The sequence below is a fragment of the Amphiprion ocellaris genome, chromosome 7 (assembly GCF_022539595.1).
Source record: "Amphiprion ocellaris isolate individual 3 ecotype Okinawa chromosome 7, ASM2253959v1, whole genome shotgun sequence".
NCBI classification, from domain to species: domain Eukaryota; kingdom Metazoa; phylum Chordata; class Actinopteri; family Pomacentridae; genus Amphiprion; species Amphiprion ocellaris.
This window is the reverse complement of record NC_072772.1, coordinates 35,414,761-35,432,120: the sequence shown is the minus strand read 5'-3', so window position 1 is coordinate 35,432,120 and position 17,360 is coordinate 35,414,761. Positions and strand designations below refer to the sequence as shown.

General features: G+C 32.7%; 1 protein-coding gene across 4 annotated transcripts in view; it reads right to left on the bottom strand.

The window, feature by feature from the left end:
- The window catches only part of LOC111562851 (fibroblast growth factor 12-like), a 75,834-nt gene that overhangs the window by 32,686 nt on the left and 25,788 nt on the right, over positions 1–17,360 (bottom strand). Inside the window, exon 1 of one of the 4 annotated variants that reach the window (XM_023261616.3) lies at positions 3,080–4,606. The exons of the other annotated variants lie outside the window; for them this stretch is intronic. Within the exon in view, the coding sequence (XP_023117384.1) occupies positions 3,080–3,278 (199 nt within the window). The 5' untranslated portion in view covers positions 3,279–4,606. Of the gene's footprint in view, positions 1–3,079; positions 4,607–17,360 lie in introns of those variants that run through there. 4 annotated transcript variants of the gene reach the window in all.

Here is a 17,360-nt window from a genome sequence, read left to right as displayed (position 1 = left end):
CGATCAGAGACTTTTTAAAAAGACGTCTTTAAAATAAAGGTGGAGAAAGTCGACGTTTATGTGGAACGTTTAACAGATAAAGTGTTTTGTAGTGGAGAAAAAAGATGAATGGTACAAATTTAGTATGAGTGGAAACGACTGAAAACAAAAGCAAACAACTGAAAATGGAAAAAAAAGGGCATCAGAAAATGAATGAAAATGATTTTAAAAAATGACAAAAATCAGCCACTGGTTAAGACAAAGTCACTGTTTTCATCACTGTTTACTGTTGTTTTCAGTTGTTTTATATCCTTTATTATCAAAATAAAAGTAAAAATCCAGTAAAAGTCATTGCAAACAATATTCAAAACATTGGCAAAACAGTCACTGTTTGGTGTCATTTCCAGTCACTTATTACTGCTGTTTTTAGTAGTTTTTTTTTTGTGGTTTTTAACACAGTTTTTTGTTTCTTTCCATTCCTGTTTTTTGTTGTTTTAGTGGCAGTTTTCTATCATTTTCAGTCAGCTTTCTGTTGCTGTTTACTTTTGTTTTCAGCAACTTAAGTCACCATTTTTTGCCTTTTTCAGTCGCTGTTTCTGACATATTTCAGTTGTTTTCTGTCATGTATCAGTTTCCAGTCTGTTTTCTGTTGTTGTTTACTTTTGTTTTTAGTCATTTTAGTCGCTGTTTTCAATAAATATTTTCCGTTATTTTCAGTCACTAATTGCTGTTGTTTTTAGTTGTTTTCTGTCATTTTCAGTCACTGTTTTCTGTGGGGTTTTTTCGAATTTTTTTGTTGTGTTCTGTGGCTGTTTTCTTTGCTTTTCAGTCTCTGTTTCTGTCCTTTTTAGTCACTTTTTTAGACATTTTCAGTCACTGTTTACTGTTGTTTTGAGCAGATTTTTTTTTTTTTTAAAACCGTTTATTATCAAAAGTACAGAATCCAGTAAAAGTTTATTTACAACATTATAAAGACAGTCATTGTTTGGTTTCATTTTCAGTCTTTGTTTTCTTTAGTTTTAACCCTCTTTTCTGTCATTTTCAGTCACAGTTTTCTGTGTTTTTACGCAGTTTTTTAGCACTGTTTTTTGTTGTTTTCTGTTGCTGTTTATTTTTGTTTTAAGTCACTTTAGTTACTGTTTTCTGTCACTTTCAGTGGCATTTTTAAGGCATTTTCAGTCACTGTTTACTGTTGTTTTTAGAAGTTTTTTTTAACCCTTTGTTATCAGAAGTACAAAATCTAGTAAAATAAGTCACAAACAATATTATTGACATTTGCAAAACAGCCATTGTTTAGTGTTGTTTTCAGTCTTTTTCTGTAGTTTCAAGCCTGTTTTCTGTCGTTTTCAGTCACTGTTTCCAGCAGCAGCTGGTCTAATGAAAGCCGCGGCTCATGAATGTGTAAAAGCAGAAATGCGTCGATGCTCGGCTCTCTGGGACGTTAAAGATCTCAGCGGGAGGAAAGTTGGCTTGAGTTGGGGTCAACTTTTATCTCTGCAGGAGAAGCTAAAAGGTTTTTCTGTTGTTTTAAGCAGCCGAACGTCTCTGGAGGGAGTCGCTCTGTTGACGGCATCAAAAGACGCTGGAATCACACTTTGGCTTCTTCCTTCTTCCACTGCCATCAAATATTCAACGTGCTTGATGAAAATTATGTAACGTTTAATAGGAGCGGCGGCGGCGTTTCGGTTTCTCCTGCGTTGATGAAATAAAGATGCTGGCGAGCAGCCTGCAGGGAAAATATTAAGTAAAGTCGCTTGTGTTTATATAATCCAACAGAACAAGAGGTTTTCCAGTCGAATGACTCTGGTTTTAGTCTAAACCAGTAAATTAAAGATCCAACCATGGCAGACTGAACGCTGACTAGATGTCTTCAAACTAAACTCACTATTAAATCCAAACTAAACTGTTTTTTTGGTACGTTAATGTTGCTATAAGACGTTTAAGCCTCAGTAAACACAACATGGAGGTGAAGATGATGATAAACTAACAGAAAACAGAGACTGAAAATGACAAAACAGCTGAAAACAACAGTAAACAGTGACTGCAAACAGATACAGAGAACGAAAACAGCATCTGAAAACAAAAGACGGTAACTGAAACTGAAAGCAAATAGCAGCTAAAGATAAAAATAAATGGCAACTGAATAGTGGCAGTAAACAGTGATGGGAAATGACAATAAACAGCAGCGTTAAACTGAAAACAGCAACTGAAACCGTTACTAAAAATGGCACTATTAAATGACTGAAAACAAAAGTGATCAGCTACTAAAAACGACAGTTAACACTGACTTAAAACCGCTGTAAACAGCAACTGAAAACGGCAGAAAACAGCAATTAAAGGCACAGAAAACAGAGACTCAAAACAAAAGTAAACGGCAACTGAAATGACTGAAAACACTGAAAAAACAACTGATAATTGTGTTGAAAAATGACAGATAAAAGCAGCTGACAGAACAAAAAACAGTCATGAAAATGACAAAAACAGCAACTGAAAAAGACACAAAAAGTACTAAAAATGGCACTATGAAATGACTAAAAACAAAAGTGAACACTGACTGAAAAAGACAGAAAACCACATCGAAAAAGACAGAAAAGTGACCATAGTAAATAGTGACAGAAAACCGGAAACAGTGACTGAAAATGACAGAAAACAGAGACTTGAAATTAAACAGTGATTGAAAATGACTGATAAAAGCATTGAAAAATAACTGAAAATAGAGTCAAAAATGACAGAACAGCAGAAAACAGCATTGAAAAACAAAGTGTGGAAAAATAGCAGGAAGCAGTGACTAAAAAAGAAAACAGAGACTCAAAACTAAACAGTTGATAAAAATGACAGAAAAGAAACTTTAAATTAAACTGCAACTGAAAATAAAAGTAAATACCAACAGAAAACAGAAAATGTAAACAGAAAACAGTGACTAAAAATGGCAAAAATTTTCTTTTTTCTTTACTGTTTTTACAGTTTTTGGCTGATAAATGGTGTCATTTTGGTAATTTTTTTCAAAGGATAACAGACTTTTAAACCTGCTGTGAAGCTTTCTTGGGTTTCGGTCAAACATTGATGTGTCACCAGCAGGTAGCGCCGTCCGTTAACTCACCTGGTTTCCGGCGAACTGGCCTTTTCTTGCCGCTGCAGAAGCGAACTTTGCTAAAGACGCTGAAGATGTGTCGCTCGCACAGAGACCGGGGGTCTTTGGTGGGACTGGAGCGCCTCTTGTTGGTGGCGACTTTATCGCTGTTGGACTCTCGGGCCTGACGCTTCTGTCGGATCAGGGAGCTGGCGATGGCCGCCGCCATCTCCCCGACTGGGTGGGCGGAGCCACAGAGGATCCAAATACCTGCGACCAACGGGGGCTTCAGTCCAGAACGGGACTCATGACGGAAACACTTCGGGATAAAAATCGCTTATGGACAATTCATCATCAGAAACCTCTCCAAAACACTGAAAATTGACAGAAGGAGCCTAAAATTTGTACGTAGAGACTTTAAAAACACCAGAAGATCCTTGAAATCTGTGAAAGTTATGGATGTAAAAACTGTTTCGTCAACTTTAGCTTCACCAAAGGGGTCATTATTCAACAACAGGCAAAGTTTCCGAAGGTTTTCAGTCAAATTAGCTCGATTTTTAAAGACATTTGTGTTGTTTCTACTCTCAGATGTCCGTCTCTTTGGATAACAGATAAATGAAATCGTAGAGTGGTAGAACTGTATCCGGGCTAAATTACCAAGAAAACTGATACTTTACCGCTTTTTTCACCCATTTTTCATCACATCTTGTAGTTTTGCCGAGAAAATACAAACTTGGAGTCGAAATGGATGAAAAATCTGAAAAAAATGATGACGATAACTAAGTTCTATCCAGTTTTTCACGAGTTACAAGGTAGCAGAACATTTATCTACTGATTCATGTTTAGTTAGTTAATTACGGCATGTTTGGGTAGAAAAAGCCTGGATGCCTGCTGGGTAATCCACTCCGATCAGCTCGTCTCCATCTCAGGCTGTCAGATTGAAGCACATGTCTTCAGATCTACGATCAATCCAGTCTTCTCTGCGAGTTTTTCCATCCATCTTCGACTTTCAGGACAAAGAGGTTTGAGAATGCGGCAGCCGTGGAGCTTTAATCCGGAGAGTCGGTGGACGGAGCAGCCGGCTCCTCCGACTCCATTCTGCTCTATTTTCTGTCCGTCGATGCTGAGAGCTGCTGGATGTGAAGCAGAGCTGAGAGGGAGGAGAGGGAGGAGTGACGGAGTGACGGGAGGTGGAGGTGTGGAAGAAGAAGAAGAAGATCCTAAAAATATTCCGCCTGATGTTTCGTGTTGCTCCCACGTCGACCACTTTACCTTCGGCTGCAGCGGCGCGACACAAAACTGGTTTACTTCTGTTTTTATCAGATAAAATCCAGCCGAGGTTGAAGACGCTGTAGATTCACTGCATATTTTATGATTTAACACTCGTTCAGACGGATAAAAATGAGGTTTAAAAGGCGTTTTAGCTTTAAAAAATACCAAAATGACACCAATTATCAGCCAGGAAGCTGTAAAAACTTGAAGGAGTTGTGGAGTTTTCTACTTTTCTATGGCAAACAGTGACCAAAAACAACAGAAAACAGCATTGGAAAAATGCCAGAAACACTGACTAAAAATAAAAGTAAACAGCGGCTATAAAGCAGCAACCATAATGACTGAAAACGAAAGTAAACAGTGACTGAAAATAACAGAAAATAGCAACAAAAAAGACAGAAAACAGAGACTTAAAAATGTAAACGGTAATTGAAAATGGCTGATAAAAGCATTGAAAAATGACTGAAAATAGTATTGAAAAATGACAGATAAAAGCAGCTGACAAAAAAAAGACAGTGATTGAGAATGAAAGAAACAGTAACTAAAAATGGCACTGAAATGACTGAAAACAAAAGTAAACAGTGACTGAAAATGACAGAAAACAAACATTAAAAACAATAAAATACAACAACTAAAGAAATTAAACAGCGACTGCAAACAAACTAGACCAAAAATGACAGAAAACAGCGATTAAAGAACAACAAAAAACAGTGACGAAAAACAAAAGTAAACAGCGACCGAAAATAAAAGCAATCAGTGACTGAAAACACTAGAAAACTATGGAAAATGACAGAAAACAAACATTAAAAACAACAGAATACAACAATTTTAAAAAATTAAACACTGAACAAAAACAAACGTAACGAGAGACCAAAAACGACAGAAAACAGTGACTGAAAGCAACAGGAGTAAGTGCCTAAAAACAATAGAGCAACAGAAAACAGCAACCAACAATGATGGAAAACGGCAACAAAAACTGGTTCACTTCTGTTTTTATCAGATAAAATCCAGCTGAGGTTAAAGATGCTTCAGATGTACTGCATATTTTATGATTTAACACGTTCAGACGGATTAAAAACAGCCACAGAGGTTTAAAAATCTTTAAAAAGCACCAAAATGACCCATTTATCAGCCTGAAAACTGTAAATACTGAAGGAACTGTGGGATTTTCTCTAGTTTCTCTTTCTGGCCTTTTTGTGCATCTTTATCCCTCTAAAATGACTGTTTCCACTAAAATCATGACTAAATCTGGTGATATCTGTCAGAATAACTGGAAATCATTCCGTCTTTGAGGCGTCTGTTGGACACATTTCCTCTAAAATCCACGCTTCCTGCAGGAGTTTCTCTATAAAAACTTGACTTCTGCTCCTCGTTTCTCGTCTGAACGTTAAAACTTTCTGAAAACCGAAACTGCTCGTCGTCACTTTCGAATCGGTGGTTTCGGGTCCCGGGGCCGACGTGTCCAGCAGGTTTCACGGCTGCTGATGGACTAAACGGGATTAGCAGCGTCGCTAACGGGGCTGCACGTGTCAGTGAACGCACCGCGGAGGGAATGTAGGCCTCGGTCCTGCAGCAGAAGCAGGTCAGTAATTACCATCGAGTATTCTGGTCCCAGTACCGGCTCCGAGGGACTGACGAGGACGAGGAGCGCCTCTTCGTCACCTTCATCACATCTCAGGCTCGTCAGGCTGCTTTGATCAGAGGAAAACCAGAGATTTAACCAGCTTTAAGGAAAATTTTCCTTCAGATTTTCATCTAAAACTCTCAAAAACAGTCAGTTAATGTGAATAAAACTGTTTTTTATGAATATATTTGATAGTAGAGTCTTATTTAGCACCAAAACAAACATTTTAGTTTAAAAAAGGTCTTTAACAATAATTGGATGCAGATTAATAAATGAATTAATTGCTGATTAATTTTCCTTTAATTTATTAACGGCTTGATCCATGAATGAACTTTAGATGCTGAAATTAACTAATTATTACATTTATTTCTTATTTATTCTCTTCATTCAATTTATTATTTTATTATTTCACACGTAGCTTATTCTAAAGTTTAATTTTACAATTTATTTATGGATTTTTTTGGGAATATGTTTGGGAAACATTTCTTCCTCCTGAATCTTAGTAAAAACAAAATGATACAAAAAAAAGAGTCAAATTTCTGCACCATATTTTTTTAAAAATTTAATTAAAAAAAAAAAAAAAAAAGTAAAAACTGCCTGCAGGGGTGTCAAATTTCATATGTTGCAAAAACTTGCATAAAAACTGAAAAAATATTTTAAAAAATCTGTACCACATAGTACCAGAAATGATACATATTCTTATTTATTGTCTAAATTATTATTTTATATGTAGCTTATTTTACATTTTACATTACATTACATTTTATTTATGTATTTTTTGGGAAAATGTTTGCGAAACATTTTGTTCTCCTGAATCTTAGTAAAAACAGAATGACCCAAAAAAAAGGGTCAAATTTCTGCAGCACATTTTTTTTTAAATGTAGAAAATGAAAATAAATGAATAAATAAAAAAAAAAAAATCTGTCTGCAATGGTGTCAAATTTACTGCTACAAAAAATGCAGAAAAATAAAAAAAGTAAATAAAATTTTAAAAAACCATATATATCAAACCGTTCCAGAAATAATCAGTTTTTTTTTAAAAAATGTTAATTTAATGTTAAATATATATATATATATATTTTTTTTCTTTTAATATAAAACTAAATAAATATTAAGGATTGAAAAACTGTAAATCAAAGTTAACTCAAACTGAAGATTTTCTCTCTTTAGTAAAATTATAAATAATATTTAGCAAAATTGCAGAAATATTTATTTACTTATAAAAATGTAATAAATTAATAAATGATAATTATATAATATACATACATAATTTAATACGTTGCAAAAACTTGAATAAAAACTGAAAAAACATTATAAAAAATATCAGCAGCAAGCTGTATCAGAAATAATATGTTTATTTTTTTTTATTTAATAAAAAAAATAATTTTTTAAAGTAAGAATTTGGCAGATATTTGCTTGTATTTTTAATTTAAAAATAAATATATATTGAGGATGAAAATCTGCAAATCATATTTAAACTCTTAAATTGTAGATTTTCTCTGTTTAGTGAAATTATAAATAACATTTAGTAAAATCGCAGGAAAAATATTATTTCATAATTTATTATGTTTCAGTGTGTGTGTTTTAGTGTGTGTTTCAGTGTGTGTGTTTCAGTGTGTGTTTCAGTGTGTGTTTCAGTGTGTGTTTCAGTGTGTGTGTTTTAGTGTGTGTTTCAGTGTGTGTTTCAGTGTGTTTCAGTGTGTGTGTTTCAGTGTGTGTTTCAGTGTGTGTTTCAGTGTGTGTGTTTCAGTGTGTGTTTCAGTGTGTGTTTCAGTGTGTTTCAGTGTGTGTGTTTCAGTGTGTGTTTCAGTGTGTGTTTCAGTGTGTGTGTTTCAGTGTGTGTTTCAGTGTGTGTGTTTTAGTGTGTGTTTCAGTGTGTGTTTCAGTGTGTGTTTCAGTGTGTGTGTTTTAGTGTGTGTTTCAGTGTGTGTTTCAGTGTGTTTCAGTGTGTGTGTTTCAGTGTGTGTTTCAGTGTGTGTTTCAGTGTGTGTGTTTCAGTGTGTGTTTCAGTGTGTGTGTTTTAGTGTGTGTTTCAGTGTGTGTGTTTTAGTGTGTGTTTCAGTGTGTGTGTTTCAGTGTGTGTGTTTCAGTGTGTGTTTCAGTGTGTGTGTTTTAGTGTGTTTCAGTGTGTGTTTCAGTGTGTGTGTTTCAGTGTGTGTTTCAGTGTGTGTGTTTCAGTGTGTGTTTCAGTGTGTGTGTTTCAGTGTGTGTTTCAGTGTGTGTTTCAGTGTGTGTGTTTCAGTGTGTGTTTCAGTGTGTGTGTTTCAGTGTGTGTTTCAGTGTGTGTGTTTCAGTGTGTGTTTCAGTGTGTGTGTTTCAGTGTGTGTGTTTCAGTGTGTGTTTCAGTGTGTGTGTTTCAGTGTGTGTTTCAGTGTGTGTGTTTCCTGATCAATAGACAAACTGCTGATCTGAGGGCGACACAAAGTCAGAACCTGAGAGGAACCAAAGAAGAACCGAGCAGAAGGATCAGATCAGGGAAATAAAGAAATCTACGTATTTAAATTGACAGATAATAATTCATAAAATGACAAAATATCATATAAAAACATTTATTGCTCTTTCTTTTTGACAGATTTTTAAAAAATATATTTTTCCTTTCATTTAACAGATTTTCTTTTTTAATTTTATTTTAAATGTATATTTTAGAATTTTCTAACCTTTATTAATTTTTAAAATTTTGTATTTTTTTCTGTTTATCTTAAAAAGTTTTAAATCTTTGCTTTTGTTGTTTAATTTTTTTGTCTGTTTCTAGTTTTTTAACCATTTTTAACTGTTTTTGACAAGTTTTTGTCATTTTGGTGAAGTTTAAATCATTTCACATGAGATTTTTGAGCTGTTTTGACCAATTTTTAATGATTTCAGGCTGCTTTAAGTCATTTTGGACAAGTGTGAGAGGTTTTGGGTCAGATGTTGTAATTTGGGGCAAATGTTGAGCTATTTTAGACGAGTTTTGAGTGGTTTGCGGCCAGTTTTAGTCATTTAGGTCAAACGTTGAGCTATTTTAAATATATCTGAGTGATTCTGGGACTAGTATGAATCATTTTGAACAATGTGAAAAGAGATTTTAGGCTAGCGTTTGTCATTCTGGACAATTTCTGAGTCATAATTGTGGTCAAGGTTTAGTCATTTTGGACACGGTTCAGAGGTTTTGGGGTTAGTTGCTGTTATTTAGGGCAGGTTTCAAGAACATTTGGGCAAATTTTGAGCTATGTTGGACAAGTTTTGAGTCATTTTGGGAAGTTTTGTTTGATTTTTGTGTTATTTTTTGTAACTTTGGACAATTTCTGAGTAATTATGGTCTAGTTTGAGTCATTGGGAACAAATGTTGAGTCATGTTGGACCAGGTTTTGTCATTTTGGACAAAGTTTAAATCCTTTTGGTCAAGTTTAAATCATTTTACACAAATTTTGAGTTGTTTTGAGTCATTCCAGGCAGTTTTTTTGTCATTTTTGGACAATTTCTGATTCATTTAGGACAGATTTTGACTCATTTTGATGCCATTTGAGTGATTCTGGGACTAGTATGAATCATTTTGAACACCGTAAATGGAGATTTTAGGCTCGCTTTTGTCATTCTGGACAATTTCCGAGTAATTATGGTCAAGTTTTAGTCATTTTTCAGTCATTTCAGGCTGTTTTTTTGTAATTCTGAACAAATGTTGAGTCATTTTGAAAAGTTTTGAGCCATTTCAAGCTGATTTTAGTCGTCATCAGACAAGGTTCAGAGGTTTTGCGTTAGCTGTTGTCATTTAGAATAAGTTTCAAGCAATTACGGGCAAATTTTGAGTCATTTCTGGCTGGTTTTAGTCATCATCAGACAAGGTTGAGAGATTTTGGGTTCAATATTGTTATTTAGAGCAAGTTTCAAGCAATTTAGGACAAAGATTGAGTCATTTTGGACGAGTTTTGTAAAATAAATAATCAAAGAAACAGTTAAAATTTCTGGTTTCCATCATTTTAACTGTGACCAGCAGACCTTTCTCTCTCCTTCTTCGTGCTCGTTTTGTTTCCTTTATAATGAAAAATTAACCGCAGTGAGTAAAACTGAGACTAAAACCTCCAGAATCTTCAGCTCAGAGTTCAGAGGTTTGAACTGAATAAATTCTCTGCAGCTGTAGAGGAATAAAAACATCTCTAGCTGTTCATAAATACGGTTTTATTTATTTATTTTGGTGTAAACAGCAGCAGCTCTGACAGATTCTTCATGTAGGCAGCAGCCGGACGATGAAACAAAGAAAAACACTGCTTTGTTTTGTTTTCTATTGTTTTACAGCTAAAATGTATTTTTACATCTAAATCCTCTGGTTTCTGTCGGTGACTCATCGGGGAACAAACAGCAGCAGAACGGCAGAAAATCACGTCTTATTTTATCAATAAACCACAAGAAATACAGAAAATGAAACGCCTCAGATCATCATCACACGATTCATTCATTAGAAAAACAGAAGAAACTGTTTGCTGCTTTAAGAGGCTAAAATAAAGCTTTAATATTATTATTATTATTATTATTAATATTATTATTATTATTATTATTATTATTATTATTATTATGTCTTTTTGGTTCTTTATTCTATTTTTCTTAATGTCTTCTTTTTGTACTTTCTTATCTGTTTTAAATGTTTGTAATTAAGTGTTTTTAAAAAATTAAGTTATTCTTTACTTTGTTTTTGTTTTATTTTATATTTAATTTTTTTCTATTATAATTTTATTAGTGACATAAAATCTATTCCTTTCCTTTTTAATTGTTTTTTTGTTTTTTGTTAATCTTGTTACTCTTTTTTTAAAACCTTTTTTGTTGTTTTATCTTTTAGCTTCTTTTGTCATTTTATTAGTGATTTTTATATATCTTTTATTTTATGATTTATTAGTTTTTTCTGACTTTTTTATTTTTTAATTAATTTAATTTTTACTGTATTTTTGTATAGTTTTAGTTTTATTTTTATCTTTTTCTATTATCATTTTATTACTGACATAAAAATGTTTTTCTTTCCTTTTTATTTCTTTTTTTCATAGTTTTATATTTTTTAATATATTCATTTTTTACTCTATTTTTGTTTACTTTTTTGTTTTATTTTATCTTTCATTTTTTTCCATTATCATTTTATTAGTGACCAATTTTTATATTCCTTTTAATTTGTCTTTTTCTTAGTTTTAAATTTTTTAAATTGTCATTTTTTATTCTTTTTAAAAACTTTTTTGCTTTGTTTTATCTTTTAGTTTTTTCCTGTGTACTTTTATTAATGTTTTTAAATATTTTTAATTTTCTTTGTTATTAGTTTTTTTATTTTAAAAAAAATTACATTTATTTTTTTATTACCGTCTTTTTTTTAACTTTTTTGTTTTGTTTTATCTTTTAGCGTTTCTTCTTTGTAATTTTATTAGTGATTTTTATATATTTTTTCTTTTCTTTTTTTCTTAGTTTATTATATCACATATTTTGTTTTTAATTTGTTTCGATTTTTAATTTTTTTCTTACCTTTTTACTTTTTAATTTATTTATATTTTACTTTTTAAAAGAAACTTTTTATTTTTTATCATTTCATAGTGATTTTTCATTTTTGTCCATTTTTATTAGTTTTTTTATTTTTTAAATGTTTTTTATTTTTTTGTTTTGTTTATCTTTTCATTTTTTTCTCTGGTCATTTTATTAGTGTTTTTTTAAATATATTTTTTATTGTCCTTTTTATTTGTTTTTTCATTGTTTGTTTTTAACTGTTTCTTTTTCACTTTTTGTTTTTCTTTTTCTTAGTTAATTTTTCTTGTGTATTTTGTTTTTAATTCTTTTCTTCTTGTTTTAGTGTTTTGATTTTTTTCTTTTATCTGTCTTAAACTATTCTTTTTTTGTTTTTTTTCTTATTTTTTAAAATTATGGCTCTTTTTTGTACTTTTGAATTTTTTAAAAATGTGTTGTTTCTTCTTTCTTTTTATGTTTTATATTTCAAATTTGTGATTTCTCTTAGCTTCTGAATAATTTTTCTATCTTTTATTTTATCCATTTGCTTTCTTATTTTATGATTTTTCTTTTTAATCTTAATTTTTTCTTTTCCTTTTTTTTGTTTTTATTTTTTCTTGTCTCTGTTTTCAAAAAAGAATAAAAAACTCTGACATTTTATGTTGTTTGTTGTTTTTCTCTAAATATAAGAAATATTAAATGCTCTGTTTATTTTTTATCACTAAAGTCCTGCAAATAAATAAATGTTTTTATATATTACTTTCATCAAACAGCTGCTGATGTTGATCTAAATTTCAGAATAATTATTTTATTATTTTAAATCCATAAGTAGATGAAGGAAGTTTCTCCAGTTTCTGTCTTTATTCTTTAGTCAGAATTTTCTCATTAATCTTATTTTTTGTTTGTTTTCTGGGTAAAGTTTAGACCAATCAGCTGCAGCGTCTCCGATCATTTCCTGGTCAAACGTCGCCTCCTGCTGGACAAACTGCAGCTTCACCAACATGAAGCTTCTTCTGCTCTTTTATTCTGATTTTACTGCTTTAATGTTTGTTAAAGTCCAGTTTTGTTCCTGTTTTTTGCTTTTCTGCTTTGATATTCACAATAAAGAGTTTAGTTTTGTGTGTTTTTACATGTATTTTTGGAGTTTCGTGCAGCTTTTTGTGCAGTTTTAGTGTTTTAGTTGATTTTTTTGCACGTATTAAAAAGACGAAGCCCAATAATGATCAGGATTAAAGGAATAAAGGACAGAGGAGAGTTAAATGAAGTTCCTCTGAAGCTGTTTCTCTCTTCCGGAGGATCGGCGTCTGAATGATTTATGCTCGGATCAGCTGAGCGGCTGCAGGAGGAGCAGCGAAGCCTTTAAAGTTTGATGCAGAATCACTAATTCAGGAGCTTCTGCTGCTGCAACATTCATGATCCTGAAAACAAAAAGCTGCGTTCAGACAAAGAACGGGGAGAAAACGCCGACAGGAATCTAAAATTAACCCCAAAACACAAACAAACCGAGAAACAGCTTCAGATTCTGCAGCTTAAAAACGTCCAGGAAAGAAATCTGGAAACAAACACGAAGCTCAGGAATAAACCAGGAGACAAATAAGAAGAAGAAACACTCAGATCTGAAGTAAAAGTACAAATACTGCAGCATACAAATACTCTGATACAAGTCCTGCATTTTCATTTAAAAGCGAGAATATGAAAATATTGACAGTGTTTTCATGCAGAATGTCAGATTTCAGAATAATTAATACCATATTTTTGGAATATAAGTCGTATTTTAATATAATATAATCATATATCATTCAGAATTTAACTTAATATAATAATATATTAGGTAAAAATAGTTTGTCGCCTCTAAATTTTTAATCGTCATGATTTATTTATACGTTTTTACCCAAAATCTGCAAAATTACAACATAATTAGTGCAAAACAAACTTAGTAAAAAGTGAAATATTTGTTGTTTTCAATGCAAAAAGTGATAAAGGATAATATTCTGGCTATTTAATTTAAAAATATACAATTTACTCATCAATTACAATGAGCTAGCCGACAAATTAATGTTGCACAACTTAATATAGTGTAATTTTCACTTTATTTTTCATTAAATCATTAAAAAATAGATAACTTAATAAAATTGGATTCAATAATTTATTTTTTCTCCTCAGTGAAACTCTAAAAATTCTTAAATTAAATAGAATTTACTGGTTTAGATTAATGTCTGAAGCTGCAAACTTTATTTATAATTAGTTTTGTTGACAAAATAAAGTTGCATCAACTTAATATTTTGTATCATTTCAACTCAAATTTCTGCATTAGCTGAATTAACACTAAAATTGAGTTGAGGAAACTTAATAATTACTAAACATTGGAGCAATTTGTGGACTTAAAACCTTGTGTTTAGAATAAGTTATGGACATTTAGTTCAAGTCTGAAATAAATAAAATGAAAAACCTAAAAACCGTGTAAATATTAGTTGGAGGAACTGAATTTTTATGAGTAATAAACTTTAAAACTTGAGTTAAAATCAGTCATGGTAATTAACATTTTAAACATTCTTCTAACACTTGGAACAATTTAATGTTTTACAAGGAATCAACCTAAAAACTTTTCTTTTCCTTTATGCTGCCATCATTGAGTAATTAAATATCCAGAAAAGCTAATTTATTCAACTCAGTATATTTAGTTGGTTGAACTTAATTTCAGTAGAAGTTGTCTGAACCTAAAAAAGAGGCAAAAGATGCATTACTTTGTTGAATCCAAACATTATATTTTAAATATATCTTAAAATATAATTATTTACTTAAGTATATCTTAACACATCTGGATAATTTTACAGAATTAAAACAAATAATCCCTTAAATTTAGAAAAAAGTTCATTCTTTAAACTCAATATATTTAGTTGGTTCAACATAATTTCATTATAACGTTCAGAATTTGATAAAACTGATGCAAAATGTTGTGTTTCTTTTAATTTGTTGAGCCTAAACATTAATTTCAGAGTGTATCTAAACATACCTGAATAGTTTATGACTCTTAATCAAAAATAACGTTAATTGTCAAGGAAAAGTTGATTCTGCTAACTTCATATATTTAGTTGGTTGAACATAATTTCAGTAGAAGTTGTCTGAACTCATAAAGATGCAAAATGTTGTGTTTACATTAATTTATTGAGTCCAAACAGTTAATTTTAGAGTGTATCTTAACACATCTGAATAATTTTAGAGAATTAAAACACATAATTAAAAATATTTTCAATTTTTAGAGAAAAAGTCAATTCCTTTAACTCAATAAATCGAGTTGGTTCAACATAATTTCATTTTTCAAGTCGTCTGAACTTTTATTTAATGAGCCCAAACATGACATTTTTCAGAGTGTAGAAGTATAAAGTCACAGAAATACTGAAGTGTAAATAAATTAAAGTTGTACCTGAGTGCAGTATTCGAGTAAAAGTACTCAGTTTCTTTGCACCACTGCTGAAGACTTGTGGAAGTGATTTTTGTGTTGTTTTTTTTTTTATATATTCCAGCTGCCTGTGCTGTTATTGATCGTGTTGTTCTTGATTTCAGCTGCAGATCATTAAATCCTCTCGTTCTGTGGTTTATTTTACGACCAGCAGAGGGCGCCGCTGCCTCAGATTAAACTCAGTCTGCTTTAATTTAAATCCAGCTGCTCTGATTCTCCTCCGTCAATTTTATCCAGAAATAAAATCATCTCAGCTGCTCCTTTATGTCAAACTCAAGCTGCTTCCAGCACAAAAAAACTAAAATAAACCTTCCAGAGCAGAGTGACTCAGCAGGACTCACATCAGATTTATTCTCCAAACCATCACTTTTTTAGCTAAATAATTATATTTAATATCATAAAAACTACGAGTAGCAACTTTATGCTGTTTCATTTTAAACCTGAGACACAAGATCATTTTTCTGAACACTTAACTGGAAAAAAAAGATTTCAACTGTAATTTATATAGCAATTTATCGACACAAGATGTTTACAAAGACACACAAGATTACTAGAAAGAGACCAAACGACCACAAAGAGACACAAAACAGCCACACAAAGATACAAAAAGACCTATAACGATCACAAAGAGACACAAAATTAAACACAAAAAAACACAAAACAACCAGAGACACAAAAAATTACCACAAAAATTCACAAATGACCATGAAGAGACACAAAATGAGCACAAAGACGCACAAAATGACCACAAAGACACCAAAACAACCGCAAAGATACACAAAATTGCCATAAACAGACACAAAATAACCACAAAGAGACACTAAATGACTTGTTAGTGATGCAAAATGACCACAAAATCCCCATGTGACCACTGGGTTTATGTTGTGTGTCGCTGCTCTGGTGTGTAACGGTCTAAACGTCGACACTTTGTGTGTCTGTCTCTGTTACACAACGGCGTGAATCCAGCTGCATGATTTATGACGTGTGGAGTCACTGGATCTGTAGAAACACTTCACAGCTGCTGGACATAAATACACAACGCTGTAAATACAACACAGGAAGGTCACACACTCACACACACACACACACACACACACACACACACACACACACACACACACACACACACACACACACACACACACACACACACACACACACACACACACACACACACACTGGGGTAATTTTAGTTTCTGTTGCAGGTTACGGAGCTAAAAACGCTGCTGAGTTTTTCTGAGTCGACACCAAACAGACCGATGCAGGAAATTTCTCTGGACGTCAACACAACGACCGATCACACGCTTATATGGAAGAGGAACGCAAAACCACCACAGAGACGCACAAACTGTCCACAAAAAGAGACAAAACAGACGTAAAAAGATGGAAAAGAGCAATAAAAAGACACAAACTGTCCATGAAGAGACACAAAGATGATAACAGAGGTACAAAACAACCACAGAGACACAAAACGACCACAAAAAGACACAAAACGGCCACAAAAAGATGATCAAATGACCAACAAGCGTCTCTTTGTGGTTGTTGTGTGTTATTTTGTGGTTGTTTTATGTCTCTTTGTGGTCGTTTTGTGTCTTTTTGTGTCTCTGTGGCAATTTTGTGTTTCTTTGTAGTTGTATTGTGTCGCTTTGTGGTCAATTTGTGTCTCTGTGGTCATTTTGTGTCTCTTTATGGTTGTTTTGTGTCTATTTATTGATGCTCTGGTTTGTTTGTAGACAGTTTGTGTCACTTAATTGTTGATTACTCAACACACCAAGTAATATATGATTCATGAAAATGCAATATCAAACAAAAGACATGAAACGGCTGCAAAGAGACACAAAACCACTGCAGAGTCACAAAATGACTGCAAAGATACACGAAACAGCCATAGTCACCAAACAACCGCAAAGAGTCACGAAATGACCGTAAAGAGTCACGAAACAAGTGCAAAGAGTCATGAAACGACCGCAAAGTTACAAAATGACCGCAAAGTCACGAAACCATCGCAAAGATTCAGGAAACGACGACTGCAAAGAGTCACGAAACGACCGCAAAGTCACGAAATGACTGCAAAGAGTCACGAAACGACCACAAAGAGAAACGAAACGATCGTAAAGTCACGAAACAATTGCAAAGATTCAGGAAACGATCGCAAAGATTCAGGAAACGGGTGCAAAGAGACACGAAATAATCACAAAGAGTCACGAAACAACCACAAAGATTCAGGAAACGATCGCAAAGATTAAGGAAATGACCACAAAGAGTCACAAAATGACAGCAAACAGACACGAAACGACCACAAAGAGACATGAAACGACCACAAAAAGACGCGTAACGACCGCAAAGAGTCATGAAATGACCGCAAAGAGTCAAGAAACGACCGCAAAGAGAAACCAAACGACGGCAATGAGTCACGAAACGACCACAAAGAGAAACGAAACGATCGTAAAGTCACGAAACAATTGCAAAGATTCAGGAAACGATCGCAAAGATTCAGGAAACGG